The following is a 15,592-nucleotide window of genomic DNA, read 5'->3' as shown; positions in this document are numbered from 1 at the left end:
ACAGTGAGATATTGACTCTATAGCATTTCCGACTATACAAACTCACATTGTGCCAAGCTAACACAGACGTTTTTTTTTCTTTCTTTCTGACTGTTATTTTCCATTTCCTTTCAGCGCGTCAAGGTGGGTTTTCAAAAAAAAAAAAAAAAAAAAAATTTTTCCCGCAGACAGTACAAGCACACAACTAAACACACTACAAAAAAAAAAAGGAAAACAATACAAAAAAAAATACAGAAGGCAACCACGTTGTTTTTTTTAGCGAATATTTCTTTTTCTTCTTTCCTTTTTCCATTTTGGTTCTTATTGTGCACATACATTACAGAGGAAAACAGAAAGGTACAGAAAAAAAATAGTGTTTCCTTTTCCATTTGCGGTGAAATTTTCTTGGCCTTTTGCATATTTTACACGTTTTCGTTATTGTTTCTTCCTATTTTACCTTTGATGGAATCATTTACCGATATGTGTGCGTTGCCAAGCCTGCCTTCATTCGCCGGAGAGACTGACGTATTTTTTGGTCAGTTAGAGAATTTTTTTCGGGCACATGATGTCTCGCCCACTCGGAGGCTATCTTTAATGCTATGCAATTTGCCTTCGTCGCTTCTAAAAGTGTCGAAGGATTTTATCACGACGCGACCTACGATGAGGTAAAGGCTGAGATATTGCGAAGGACTGCCAGATCTGCCACCAGCAAGTTTCATGAGCTGATGGCGGATGAACAACTAGGCGATAGAACTCCAACGGAGTTTTTAACTCATCTACGCGGTCTCAGTGTAAAGATATTCTTTACACGGTTACCGTCGCAAGTCCAGACAATATTGGCAACGGCTTCGGAATCGAACTCACTAGATCAAGTGGCCACCATGGAATTTTCAGTGAACACTTCTCGACTTGTTTCAAATTGCTCTGAGTCCTCCACGGACACACCACGTACTATTTTCGCAGATCCTGCAAGGCAGTCCTCTTCAGTGACCAATGAGGATTTGCTACGTAGCATTCAGGAGCTCACTCGCACCGTAAATAACTTCTGTTTCTCGAGATCTCGTGGTGGTTCCCGATCTCGTAGCGTTTCCTGGTCTCGAAAATTTTCTCGATATCGGGGAGCTACCTGGAAGAAGCAAGGTCTGTGTTGGTACCATGCAAACTTTTCAAACAAGGCGACAAAGTGTATTCAGCCTTGTTCGTTCAAGGCGTCGGGAAACGAGTAAAGGAGAAAGTGCGCACGTCACTTTCCTCCACCCAACCTGTTTTTAATCGTGCAATATTCGTCCAGGACCAAGTGTCGAAGAAATTCTTCATGGTTGACACTGGTTCCTGTTGTAGTATTTGGCCGCTTCGTCTAACAGTCGACAAACCTCGTCGTTCTGAAATAGTTTTGCACGCAGTTGATTCATCTCCGATTCCTACTTTTGGTCAGCTTTCTCTACGTTTAGACATTGGTCTTCGCAGAGACTTTCAATGGGTTTTTGTCATAGCTGACATTCCACATCCCATTTTGTGTGCGGATTTTTAAAATCATTTTCAATTATTGGTAGATGTCCGACGTCGAAGGCTTGTCGATGACTCGACATCCCTTTCCACGCCGGCAAGGAGCTCTACCAATTCTCCTCTTAGCCCAGCATTTTTTATTGCCACTGCTGGGGACGCTTTTCATTCTCTTTTAGCGTCTTTTCCGGAGTTGGTGGATATTACTTTCAAGCCGGTTAAACCTGCACATTCCACCCTCCATTACATCACGACGACTGGTCCTCCGGTTTTTTCTCGACCACGTCGCCTAGCGCCTGATCGTCTTAAGACGGCCAAGGCCGAGTTTGAGCACATGCTTCAACTCAACCTCATTCCCCCCTCCACCAGCCCATGGGCATCTCCTCTACATTTGGCCCGTAAAGGGGATTCAGATTTTCGCCCAGTGGGGGACTATCGGAGACTAAATGCTGTGACGATAGCTGATCGCTATTCCATCAGGAATTTGCAGGATTTCTCGGCGAACCTGCATGGATGCACCATTTTCTCTAAGATTGATCTGGTACGGGCCTATCATCAGATACCAGTAAATCCAGAGGATATCCCTAAAACAGCCATCACTACACCTTTCGGTTGTTTTGAATTTCTATTTATGAGTTTTGGTTTGCATAATGCTACTAGCACTTTTCAGAGGTTTATGGATGAGCGATTACACCACCTTCGTCGTTGCAAAGGAACTCATCAAGCGAACCTTATGTCGCTAGGTTTGAAGAAATTGGCGAAAACTATTTACGTTTGATTTATTGTATTTTTACTGGACAATTTCAGTGTTGTTTTTTTTATTGAACATTTTTTTCTTTATATATTTGTGCCGCAGTTTCTGCGTGGTTTCGATGGCCATCTCGCCTCAGACGTCCCTCCAAAATTTTTTAATTTCGTGTTCCACACTCAAGGGGGAGCCATTGTAGTGACGTCATATAGCGCCAAAAGCATAGTCGCCATTACTGCATCTTTAACCACGCATGCGTGGATTTCAACGTCCAAGTGTTCCCGCTTAATTCTGTCTCTTTTCCACGCCAGACAGCGAACAAGCAAGACGTCTAAAACAAGCTCTCGTTGAGTGAGGTCGAAGCAAGTTGTCTCTCCAACGATTCATCTCTAGGGACAGTACATCTACATTCAGATGTCTCAGCAACCAGACTTTCTCACAGGAGGCTGTCCATTTTACCTCTTTAAAATAAATATTGTTGTTGTTGATCAGTTTGGAGTTCTGCGTTCCGTTCACTTCTAATTTAATATAGGAAAGTCAGGTGTACATCTAATGATGTATAACCCACTTTCCTAAAAACTAAACATTTATATTGATGTTTATCTTAATTTCCAACATGCTTACTCTGTATATCATGACTGGTAACATTACTAAGTACACTGGTCGACTAACCTCTATAATGTAAACAGATTGGATAACGATAATCTACATAGAGCTCTAACTCATACAATGGGAATCGTACAATTAACTGTATACTTGCTCCCTAACAATGGAGTTCTATTGACCTAACATTGAAACATAGACAAACAATACCTAGGAACATCACTGAAAAATATCCCCACACCTAGTAAACTACTACATCTGGAGCTTTTACTACACAGAACTAATGACCTTGTAAGGAGGTGGAAAGCCTTTCACTTTGACTAGACCAAAGACAGACACAAGCAGGACAGGTTTGGATTTAAATCTTATAAAAACTCACCACACAACCTGTACTTAAATATATTTGAAAAGAAATACTACTTATGATCTAGGGCATCAAATTTTAAAACTACACAAATTCGAACAATACAAATCCAAAATCACAGACATCAGTAATTCTAAATATATACATGTACAATCAGACAAAACTGGAAATTTGTACAGCATAACCAAATTTGTATATATGCAATAATTTTATCTCCAGGGAACTTACCAAGAACTATAAAAAAAAACCCAACTCTAATATCTTAAGTATTATAAATGACAATGTAAACAAATTAATCAACAAACTCAACTTAACAGAACCATTCATACCTAAAACAAGCAGAGGTGTCCGTTTGAGGTGGGTATAATCTGGTTCTTCTCAGATGAAAAGAACTTCTGCCAGAACGAGTTGCACAACACCCAGGAGAACAGGTAGCTTGCCTACAATCCATGTGATGGCCCAAGTATCATGAAAACCAAACTGTGGTCTTTGGGTGTGTCTGCAGTGAGGGTGAATCATGCTACCCCAGATCTTTGAAAAAGGTCTTAGGATTAATTCAGATGGCTATGTGTTGTATCGCATGTTCGATGTATGATATAACAGGATAATAATGTCCTCGCAAATTATTCTGCTCAAGATACACAATACTCATAATTACACTCAACAATATGCAACTCTTGGCTTTACACAGCTCACTGACTCTCCCCAACAGTCTCTGCGCATGTCCATTTATATTGTGGCACAGTCCATTAGGGGCCAACCAAATAGGAATGTTCTACTTCCACACAACACCTCCTCCTTTTGAGATTGGCTTTGTCCATTTTTTATTTATTCATTTATTTTTATCATAATTTTATTTCCTTGGTGAGAAACTGGCATATATCTCTTTCTCTTGGTGTTAATTTCCATCATGGAGGCGCAATGGCCCAGTGGTTAGGGCAGCAGACTCGCGGTTTCGATTCCCAGACCAGATGTTGTGAGTGTTTATTGAGCGAAAACACCTAAAGCTCCATGAGGCTCCGGCAGGGGATGGTGGCGAACCCTGCTGTACTCTTTCACCACAACTTTCTCTCACTCTTACTTCCTGTTTCTGCTGTACCTGTATTTCAAAGGGTCAGCCTTGTCACACTGTGTCATGCTGAATATCCCTGAGAACTACGTTAAGGGTACACGTGTCTGTGGAGTGCTCAGCCACTTGCAGGCTGTTCCGTTGATCGGATCAACTGGAACCCTCGACGTCATAAGCGACGGAGTGCCAACAATATATATATGCTTATATATAGATGCATATATATATATATATATATATAAAATCAAAAATAAGCAACAAGGATATTCAAACTTAATGCAGTACGATCGTTTCATGCGACCCCATTTATTTAAGCAATGTGAACATTACATTAAATGTAAAATGCAGAGCAATCCTCAGCTGCACAAAGATATAGATTGTATTTGCTTATTTGACTTAACTGTTGTTCGCCATGTCTCAGCCCCATACAATAACACCGCTTTTACGTTAGTGTTAAAAATTCTTATTTTGTTCTTTATTGAAATTACACTTGCGCTCCATACTTTTTTTAACAGGTGAAAAGTGGTCCTTGCCTTACTTATTCTCGTCTTAATATCTTCGTCGGTGCCACCTGAGAGTTTGCCGATAGTGCAGTCTGTGAAACACATTTCTTACCATGTAAACAGACGATGGAGTACCAACAACAACAATTTCCATCATTTTTGTATTTGTTTTCTTTTCCTGTTCGACCTATGCATCGGTTCTGCTTTTACTTGTGGTTCTGGGACCTCAAACATGTCATACCATATATCCATTGGCTCATCTCACCTTTCTTGATTTTTGGTATATCTTTTCTTTAATTGGTTAAAATGCCTTCACATTACCCATCGTCCAGTTATATTACCTTGTTCCCAGTCTTGTTTTCCATTTTTATAGATTTTAAAATACACTTCGTCACCTGTGTTAAAAAATTTCATTCTACTTCCCAAATTTAGTATTTTCTGTTTCCTACTCAGCAACAATTTGTCGAACACAGAACAAATATTTCTGGAGAATATCAAATCTGCAGGTGACCTACCCGACTCTGCATTTGGATTCGGTGTTATTCTGTACACCTGTAAGAACTTTGTTATATTTCTAGCTTCAAAGGCTTCCTGTCTGGTCTTTCTTAAGGCTCTCATAAATGTGTCGATGAATCTTTCTGCTAACCCATTTGACCTTGGATGGTATGGCAGAATTAAAACATGCTTCATCTGGACTGACTTACAGAATTTTTAAAATTCCTTTGCCATGAATTGTGTGCAATTATCTGACACTCCATAACGAACAAACAATTCTTCCAAGAAGTCAATAGTCACATTTGTGGTTGGCATAGAACACTTACACACTTCAGGCCATTTCGAATAGCTATCCACCACGATGATATAATAAGAGCCATTTATTGGTCCTGCGAAATCCACATGCAGTCTAGATAATGCTGAATCCATTTTTGGCCATGACTGTATCTGCACTGGGGGTGTCTTTCCTGCCATAGTGCATCCCCTACATTGTTTTATTGGCCTCTCAATTTGTTTGTCCATATTCAGCCAATACACGTAACTCCTCATGAGGCTTTTTATCCAGGCAATCCCTAGATGTCCTATATGGAAGTCTTTAAATATTTTGTTTTGCAGTCTTCAGGTATTACCACTTTTGTGCATATAATAATACATCATCACGTTCTGAATAATGCTTTGAACCTGCGTTCCGCTCATATTATTTTTCGAATTACTTTCCAGCAGTTTTTTTTTTAATCTTGTTCATGACCATATCTTTTTCTGATTTTAATTTAATTTCTTCTAGCATTACAGGCAAATCACATACTGCATTGCACAAAATGTTCTCCAGTTCCATTTCTAGTTTTAACAATGCAAACATCGTGTCTTCAAAAGGTTCCTTATATTTTGGAATTAGCCTAGACAACTTGATGCGTGTCCCATTTTCTGTCTTTCTTTAACAAATTATTCAACGGAGCTCTTAGTTCATACATTTTAGATATGTACAGCTGATAATAACTTACCAGACCTAAAAATGCTTGTAATGTTGTTTTGTTAGTGGGAGCAGGCATATTTTTTATCACGTCAACCCTAGAAAGTTCTGGTTTTCATCTGTTTTCATTGATCACTTGTCCCAAGTATTTTATTTTTGCTTAAAAAAATCACATTTATTTTCACTTACTTTAAATCCATAGTCGCTTATTCTTTTAAAGACATTTTTTATATGTTCAATATGCTGGTCCCTCGATTCACTTTTGATTAATATGTCATCCAAGTATGGGACCACAAACTCACAATCTGCTTGCATAGTCTCCATCACTTGCTGAAATATTGCTGGTGCAACCTTAACCCCAAATGACAGTCTTTTGAAACAGTACAGGCCTTTATGAGTATTAATTGTTAATACTTTAGCACATTCTTCATCTATCAGTAATTGAAAATAGGCCTCTGACTAATCCAGCTTGAAAGTGGAGAGTTGTAGTTCATTAAGACCTGTTGAGAAGTTCGCACATACACTTATTTTGTTGTTTTTCTTTTTTATATATGCAGTAGGAGCTGCCCACTCTGAGCAGTCTACTTTTTCAATTACCTCTGTGTCTTCCAATCTTTTTAGTTCCTTCTCAACTTGATTTAACACCGCAAGAGGCACATTCCTTTTCAGTTTGAACACCAGCACCACATTTTTTTTCAACTCAAACTTTACTTTGATTTTTTTTACATGTTTTGAGTTCCTTCAAGAACACATCTTCTTTAATTTCAATTTTTCCAATGCATTATCCCGACATGGACTGTGACATATTCACCTTATTACATAATGTATTCAATGGTAGATATCACAGGTCGAATTCTTCCATTGAATCTGTACCGAACAGATTCATTGTATTTTTAGATACCATTATTTTACTTTCTGTGTCATTTCTTTAAGTTTTCTTTCTGGCAAAATTTCACCCAAGAATTGAACTCGTTCCCCTGACACACTGTGAGCTATGTTAGTAGTTTTTTTGTATACCAGCCTTCCTATCTTGATCCATGTTGCTGTATCAATTATCGATATGTCTGAACCAGTATCTAATTGCATTTTCCTCTGGAAACCATTTATTTCTACCAACACAAATTTTTGGTTTTTTATGGTATAATTTATTTTTGTTGAGTAGACTTCCTTCAGTTTCTCATTTTTTACATTTTTCTTCAACCAGCATTTTGACTGTCTATGCCCAATTTTACCACACTTAAAACATTTTTTATCTTTAAAAGGGCAATCTTTCTTAAAACGCAGGACTCCACAACCATAGCACAGTTTTGGATTTATCTGTCCTTTATTTCTTTCAATATTTTCTTTACATGTTTATACATTATTGTTGTTGTTGTTGTTGTTATGATTATTATTATTATTCAGTAGTTTTATTTTTATAGCGTGCTTTCACTTCACTACCGAGCACAGCTCTGTGTGCCTTGGGTATATGCTGTGGTTTGCTGTGATGCTCTTATGGTTACTGTATTGAAAGTGTTTTGCGTAGGGTGTGTGCAGTGCCCAGTAGTGCAATTTTCTGTATGTTATATATATTTGTAAGTCCTGGTGTTTTTGTTATGTATTTGTTTGAGTATTTTTTTTATTATACCTAAGGCACCTACTATGATAGGAATTATTTCTGTTTCTAGATTCCACATTCGACTTACCTCTATTTCTAGGTCTTTGCATTTTGAAAGTTTCTCCATTTCTTTTAGAGAAACGTTGTCATCTGCTGGTATTGATACATCAATTAGAAAGCATTTTTTTTCTTCATGATCTCTGACAACTATATCTGGCCTATTGGCCTTAATTTCTCTATCTGTGTGTATTGGCATGTCCCAGAATATGGTTGCTTTCTCGTTTTCTGTGACCTTGTTTATGGCTAGTGTTTCGAGGATCCCTATGTGGGGAACACTATCATAAGCCTTTCGGTAGTCGATCCAAGCCATACTGAGACCTTCTTTCTGCGGCTGTCTTCAATTATGGCTTTATTGATCATTAATTGATCTTTACAGCCATATGAGTGCTTGCAGCATCCCTTCTGCTCTTCTGGAAACAGGTTGTTTTCTTCCAGGTGCTTACTCAATCTCTGCGATATTATTGCCGTAAAGGCTTTGTAGGTTGTAGGGAGACAAGTTATAGGTCTGTAGTTTTGTGGTTTTGCCATTTCTGTGGATTTGGGAATTAGGATGGTTTTCCCTTTCATGAGCCATTCAGGCATTGTCTCTGGCTTTGCTAGTTTTCAGCCAGCTTTTTGTGCATTCCTGTCAGATATTTTAACTAGAAATTGGGGATCTCGTCGTGCCCAGGTGCTTTCCAGTTGCTTAGTCTTTGCAGTGCCTGAGTGACCTCTTCAGTTGTTATAGGGGTCCAGAGTTGCTCAGGTGCTAAGTTCGTTGTTTTAATGGTCCTTTTCTGGGGTTGTTGCTTCACCGACCATATTTGTTTCCAGAATTCTTCCAGTTCTTCTGCTGTTGGTGCTGCAGTAATGTCTATTTTATTTTTGCCAAGTTCTTGGTAGAATTTTTTGAGGTTGGATTTGAACTGTTTGTTTTGTTCAAAGAAACGTTGGCGTTTCTCATACTGGCAGATCCTTTGTGCTTTGGCAAGGATATCTTGCTTTAGCTTTTCTTTTACCTCAGGTAAATCTTTTTCTGTAATGTATTTGTACAGTATTTTTGTTTCTTTCTTGTTACTTAGGAGTGTTGATTGTCTACTAATTTTGTTAAGAATCGACAGATCTTTTCTCTTTTTTTTTTTAATTTTGTTTTGGATATTATTTATCCACAAGGTTTGTTTGGGTGGTGGGACTCCTGTTTGGATAGGTTTGAGGGAGTATCCTGCTTCTTTTGTGGCTGCCACATATATTATGTCATTTAGCTCAGTGATATTGCCAGTTGTTTCTGTGGCTAAAAATTCCATGACGGCCAGGTTTACACTATTTATTATTGATGTTGCTTTATTGCTTATTTTGATTTTTGGGAGGTATAATCGGTAGTCCATTCTGAGATCTGTGGTTTTCAGTTCTCTGATTATTCTCATTTTTATAGTATCATAATCATTAGGTTCCCTTTCACTGTTTCCAGGTTTTAGATTTGTTTCGCCTTCCTTCTCATTCACATGTTTGTCTGTGGTGTTCTGGATTGGTGCATTATTTTGTACATTATTATACATCCCTACAGTCTGGGTTTGTTGTGTTTTGTTTACTTCGTTTTTGTTGGAAATGTTACGTTTGTCTTCGTGTTTTACTATCTCAGTGTTTATATTATTTGGGATTGTTGTGTGGCTACTTATCTACATTTTCCTGATGTATTTTTCCTTTTAATTGTTCTATTTCTATTTCTGATATTGTTTTTTTTTTTTTGCTTTAAGAATATATCTTTGTATGCTAGCTAGTTTATTAGGGTTCATTGCTGTATCTAAGTCTTTATTTAGGTTATTTTTCTTCCATATTTTATATGTATATGTTGTTGCGTTTTCGTTCTTTGAGTAGAGCACTGCTGTAAAATAAGCGTATAGGATTGAAATATATTCCTCACGTGTCCATTTATGCCTTTTTGGTTTTATTTGCAGGACATGAGGAACAACGTCTGGCCCTTTATTTCGACGGTCATCATTTTCGTAAGGTACCCGTCCGTTCATTTCTGTTGTCAAATTGTTTTGCATGTGTAGTTTTTCGTACTTTTTGTGTAATAAGTTTAAAGTATGCACTTCCCGATTGTTATTCTTGGGTTGAATAATACCGGCATTATTTAATTTATTTGTAATTTTTTTGTACATGGTGTTTGGGGCCGGAGATGGTCTGGTGTTGATAGATCATAATGTATCAAGAGTGTTTACACATGCTGTGCAAGCAGTGGAGATGATATCCGGTTAAAATACATCATTTCATTTGGAAAATAGAAATAAATTTCAATGAGTATTACTTACTCGGATATAGTCCAACCCTTAGTCAGCTATTTTTGGCTCATGCAATGTCTTGATTTCCGATGTTTTTGGATAAATTTCGGAGCAGAGTTTTATCGCTCTGACATGTTAAACGTCCCCGGTGTATTATTACTGTTGTTGTTGTCTTCTTCTATTTTACTTGTATCTTCTCGAAGGTTTATTATTTGTTGGCATTCCTCAGCCACTTTCAGCAAGGTCATTTAACATCTTGATTCAACTTTGTTAGCATTCTTTTTCTTTTTCTGTTACCACAAGCCCTTTAACGAATATAAGCCACTTGAACATATCTGGCGTTAATTCTCCAAGCTTAAACCTTTCACACGCCATATTAACAATACCGGCATATGTTACTGTAGCGTGATGGAGGAAAAAGACAACAGAAAAAGAAGCAAAAGGGAGAGAGAAATACAGAGACCTTACCTGTTGACCGTGGCGGGATGAGCGATCACTGACCAGATAAAAACATGACCTTTCACACGCGCCGTCTCTCATCGAACTGCCAGCACATGCTTTGTGTCCACGCATGCTTCCGTGGCTCCTCCGTCGGTCCCTGCAGTCTTCACTTCCGTTTGCCTCATCTGCAATCCTCTCCACCAATACCACATAGCTCATCACAGCCCATAACACCACAATTACAAAGTCATCAGACTCATTCATCTATAAATAAACACCACGCCTCCTTGATCTACAGATCACTCAACCGGCTTTCCCACTCACTCCTCGCTCCCGAACTCACACCTTAACTGGTTTCATAATCAGCTAACCAGGGAGAAGGGTGCCGTTCCCTCTGTGGTCGCTGTGCGACCCCGGGACTGGCCTGAGATCCTGGCATGCTGCTGCTGGCTTAATCATCTTGCCTACTGCTGCTGGCGTCATCATCTTGCCTACTGTTGCTGTCTTCATCTTCTTGCCCACTGCTGCTGGTTTCATCCTCTGAGGCATTGACAATCTTCCGCACATCCAAAACATGGCGTGGCATACCACCGACAGAGACGTTGTTCTTCTAATTGATGGAGGTTATTGTTCCCTTTCCCCATTGTAATATACACCGTGCATTTGGGGTTTTTACCCAAACTTCTTCCCCGACCTGCACAAAGGCATGCTCTTCCTCTCCTCCGAGTCACATTGATGCAGTACACAGATGCCTCCACTCATACCTGAATATTGCCCTGTGTGGCACCAATTCCTCAGCCTGTCCTGACTTGGGCAACATATTGTACCAAAACACAACCTTGATTGGTGAAATGTGGACCCTCTCTGCCATGGTCTTGATGGTACGAAGATGCCTTTCCACCATTCCAATTCCACTTGGCCGGTATGCCGTCCTGAAGAAGTGGCTGACCTGCCACCCATCAAGCATTTCTTTCAGCACCTCAGAGTGAAATGCAGTGCCATTATCCAGAAGCAGCTCATCCATGGGGCGTCGTTCCAGGAATATCTCATTTAATACTCTTGCGATTTCCTCCGCTGTCCCCGTCTTCATCTCCCTTCATATGGCCAACTGCCCCGGTCCGTAGTCAACTATTGAGAGGTATGTCCCCTGCCGGTAGTGTGTTATGTCCACTGTCAATTGTTTCTAGTTGTGGTCCACTGGAATACTTCCCGCCTCATATACGCCCGGAGCAGGGTTGATGAACTAGCACCTGTCACAGTTGCTAACCACCCTGCATGCTCCGTCTTGTTACATCGGAGTTGACTTTCCTGGCTAGGAACAACGTCCTGTCCACTCCCATGTGGTGCATTATATGCAATCTCCTCAACTCTGAGTCACTCAGATGGCATACTGCAGCCACAGCCTGCTCCTCTGGCACCTGCAACCAGGCTCGCTTTACCCTGGTCAGGACGTCTGCCCTGTTCTTCTCAGAAGACACAAAGATCACGCTCAGCTTCAGGTCGAACTCAGCGGTTATTTCATGCAGTATCCCCAATCGACGCTTTACCAACGTCTCTACAGCCCCTTTGGTTTGCACCCTCTGCTCATTGGTGATGACTGCCGTCACCCAACCAAGTAGTGGCCGAATCGGTCCTAATTTCTATGGGGCACAGCCCCCACTTAAAGGCCTGGCATCCAACTCAGCCACATTGATATGAATCTTCCACCATGACGCCTCGCATTTCCAAGACAACCCCTACTGCGATGCTACTGGCGTCACACCATACGATACCACTCTTTGATTTGGGAACATACCAACTGCCCCTCACTGGATCCTCTCCTCTCACTGGATCCTCTCCTCTCACTCTGACCAAGACTTCCTGCATCATGTCGGTCATCTTCTCCCCCACTATCATTCCACTTCGCTCCTTCAGCTCATCTCTTGAAGCTACATGCTGTCCGGAGCCATCCTGCAATCGGGTAGTATCCCACCAGCTTCCCACAAACTGAGAACAGTTCCCGTCTACTCATGCTGGTACCCAGTTTGGGGATCTCGTTCCCTCGCCGAAACACCAACGTGCCGGCCTTGTATCTCCATATCTTGAGGCCCAGTGCAGCGCCTCCCTCTTCAGGTGGCCTATAACCTCCGTTGCTGGCATTATGGTTTCATCCACAAGGATGTCATCGATGTACGAATTGGTGGCCCTTTGTACTCTGTCCACGTTTCCCAGGATGGCCTTGAGAATTGTTGCCATAATCTTTGGCGCTGAATTTAGTCCAAACCCCAACCTGGTCAGACAGTATGTCTGGCCCTTATACCTGACAAGCTGATGCTTCCACAGTCTCTCAGCCACATGCACCTGCAGGTATGCCGACTTCAAATCGACGATTGTGTCATCTGCCTCCACTCTCACAAGGTGTCCCCGCAGATATCTGTGGCCTCGCCACCCATATGACATGATATGTGGTCATTCAGCTCTTAGAAGTCAAGCACTGGCCTGACCTTATGCTTTGTGGGCTGTACCACCGCTATCAGCAGCAGGATCCCGCTCTCTACTTCTTCTTCCCAAGGGATCAATATGCCCTCCTTAATCCACCACTCTACATCCCCCTCGAACTCACTTCTGGCATCTCCTTTCAGAGTATGCTGATAGCATTCCACTTTATTTTTTAACATCAGGGGCTCTCCCTTCCAGTGCCACTCCATTGTCCACCTCTGGCCATCGAAGACAGCACGAAAGTCCTGGTCTTCAATGGTGTGCACAGCATAGTTTTCTTCGTGGTTCCCACCATTCCACGGTCTCGCCATACACAGTTTTCCCGCAACCCCGAATGTTACACCGGCCCCGTTGACAGTGACACCTCCTAAACGGGTGATTGCATCCATCCCCATCACCACGTCAATCTCATCCACCAAGTGGCCAACTACAATTGCTTGCAGCATCAGCTTTGTTTCCTGCACCACAATCTGCGCATCTGTAATGCCTTCACAGTGTACCTCTCTTCCGTCGACTGCCCTCACACTGCTTTCTCCACTCCATGTCTCTACCACTTCTGGAGTCATCAGGGTCGTCGTACAGCCCGTGTCCACTAGGGCTTGCGACATCTTCCCCTCCACCAGAATGTCAACTACAGGTAACAACAAAGCGTCTCTATTGATCCGAAGGGATAACTACTGGCGCGGTAGTCTCTCTTAGACCATTTCCCTGCAGACATTTGTTGGCTATATGTCCTGTTTCTCGACAGCAGTAACAAATGACCTCAGGCTTGAGTGACTTGCAGTCTCTCACCATGTGCGGGCCCTGACACCGGAAACACTGTCCTTTGAATAGTCGCACACGTTCCTTATTTGACCTCTCTCCACTACTTGCTCGGCCACTTTTCATTGTTGCAGTCGCTGCTACTGGCGTTGTCCTGCTACTGGCGTTGTCCTGCAACGCGAGCCCGAGATATAGTATCTTCCATCGCCATAGAGTTGATGTTCGGCAGCTTTTGCAACTCGACCGACATGTGGCCAGGAAAGCCAGTCACAAACGCTAACTTAACCGTTCGGTCCAGCAATTCTCCTTCGTATCCCGCCAGTTTAGCCAATCTCCTGAGTTCGTTGGCAAATACGTCAATCTGTTCGCCAGTCCACTTTGCTTTCCCCAGGCGAGCGTACGCTTCGAACATTCCTTCTGCAAAGGCCTCCATCAAACAGATTTCTACTTTTTCCGTGCTAAGCTGGTCCCTTTCTTCTATTTCTAAGTATAGCGCTAACACTGAACCATCTAGGTACAGCGGTATAAAACTCGCTAAATCGTTACATCCGTGTCAATGCAAAATGGTTTGACCATATTGTTCGAAATGCGGACTACACTCATCATTCGTTTTTTTTTTTGTTTTTTTTTTTGTTATGGGCCGAAATAGCTTGTAGCGTGATGGAGGAAAAGACAACAGAAATAGAAGCAAAAGGGAGAAAGAAATACAGAGACCTTACCTGTTGACCGTGGCGGGATGAGCGATCACTGACCAGATAAAAACATGACCTTTCACACGCGCCATCTCTCATCGAACTGCCAGCACATGCTTTGTGCCTATGTATGCTCCCGTGAATCTTCCGCCGGCCCCTGCAGTCTTCACTTTCATTTGCCTCATCTGCAATCCTCTCCACCAACACCACATAGCTCATCACAGCCCATAACACCACAAACACCACAGTTACAAAGTCATCGGACTCATTCATCTATAAATTTAAACATTCCCACTGAATGTTAAACAGCGAACTTTTGTTGCTAAAAATATTAGCCAAAATATTTATCGTTTCCTCAAAACACAATTCCGCTGGCTTTCTTGGCAAAATAAAGTTACAAAAACGTTTGTGTTCCGGAGTAGCAAGTTTTCACAAAAGGAGCCTTACCTTCCTTTCACTAGACCATCCCTTGCATTCCTCTCTGAATATGTCCTCATATCGTTTGTAATATGCGGTAAAAGTAGTTCCTTCATCCAGTTTGTACTGAAATTTTTCGATGGAGTTTGTAACTCCGTCCGCTGAAAATGATTCTGTCGTATTTCCTGACTGCAGTATCAAGTCTGTTAACTTCTGTAGTTGCTGCTGCTGCTGCTCTTGTTGCTTTACGACTGTTTTCAGTAACTGTTCCATTTCGGTACTATTCTCAGTTTCGATATTGTTCGAATTCTCGTACTGTTCAAAACCCTGACACTACTGTTGTATCAGTAGCGATATTGTCCGAATCTTCGTTTCCACTGTTGTATCAGTGGCGATATTGTTCAATACCTCGTTGCCACTGTTGTATCACACATTCAACGTATGATATAACGGGATAATAAATAATGTCCTCGCAAATCGTTCTACTCAAGATACACAATACTTGTAATTACGCTCGACAATACGCAACTCTCAGCTTTACACAGCTCACCAACTCTCAATTTCTTTATTGACTACTGTGGGCCCAACACAGAGGGAACAGCACAAGGATAGACAACACAAAGTGGGGACATAAATGAATGAATTACATA

At 41.3% G+C, this 15,592-nt stretch overlaps 1 protein-coding gene across 3 annotated transcripts in view; it reads right to left on the bottom strand.

Annotated features, from left to right (window-relative positions):
- The window catches only part of LOC128248715 (uncharacterized), a 29,006-nt gene extending 13,654 nt beyond the window's left edge, over positions 1 to 15,352 (bottom strand). For 2 of the 3 annotated variants that reach the window (XM_052970559.2, XM_052970560.2), the window contains exon 1: positions 14,973 to 15,352. In XM_052970559.2, coding sequence (XP_052826519.1) covers positions 14,973 to 15,215 — 243 coding nt within the window. In that variant the 5' untranslated portion in view covers positions 15,216 to 15,352. Of the gene's footprint in view, positions 1 to 10,620; positions 13,172 to 14,972 lie in introns of those variants that run through there. The other variant, XM_089357341.1, reaches the window with a different exon arrangement.
- Between the last annotated feature and the right edge of the window lie 240 nt (positions 15,353 to 15,592).

Source organism: Octopus bimaculoides, chromosome 9 (genome assembly GCF_046866305.1).
Source record: "Octopus bimaculoides isolate indiv1 chromosome 9, ASM4686630v1, whole genome shotgun sequence".
Lineage (NCBI taxonomy): Eukaryota > Metazoa > Mollusca > Cephalopoda > Octopoda > Octopodidae > Octopus > Octopus bimaculoides.
Note: the sequence above shows the minus strand (reverse complement) of the source record. Positions and strands in the feature narration are given on the sequence as shown.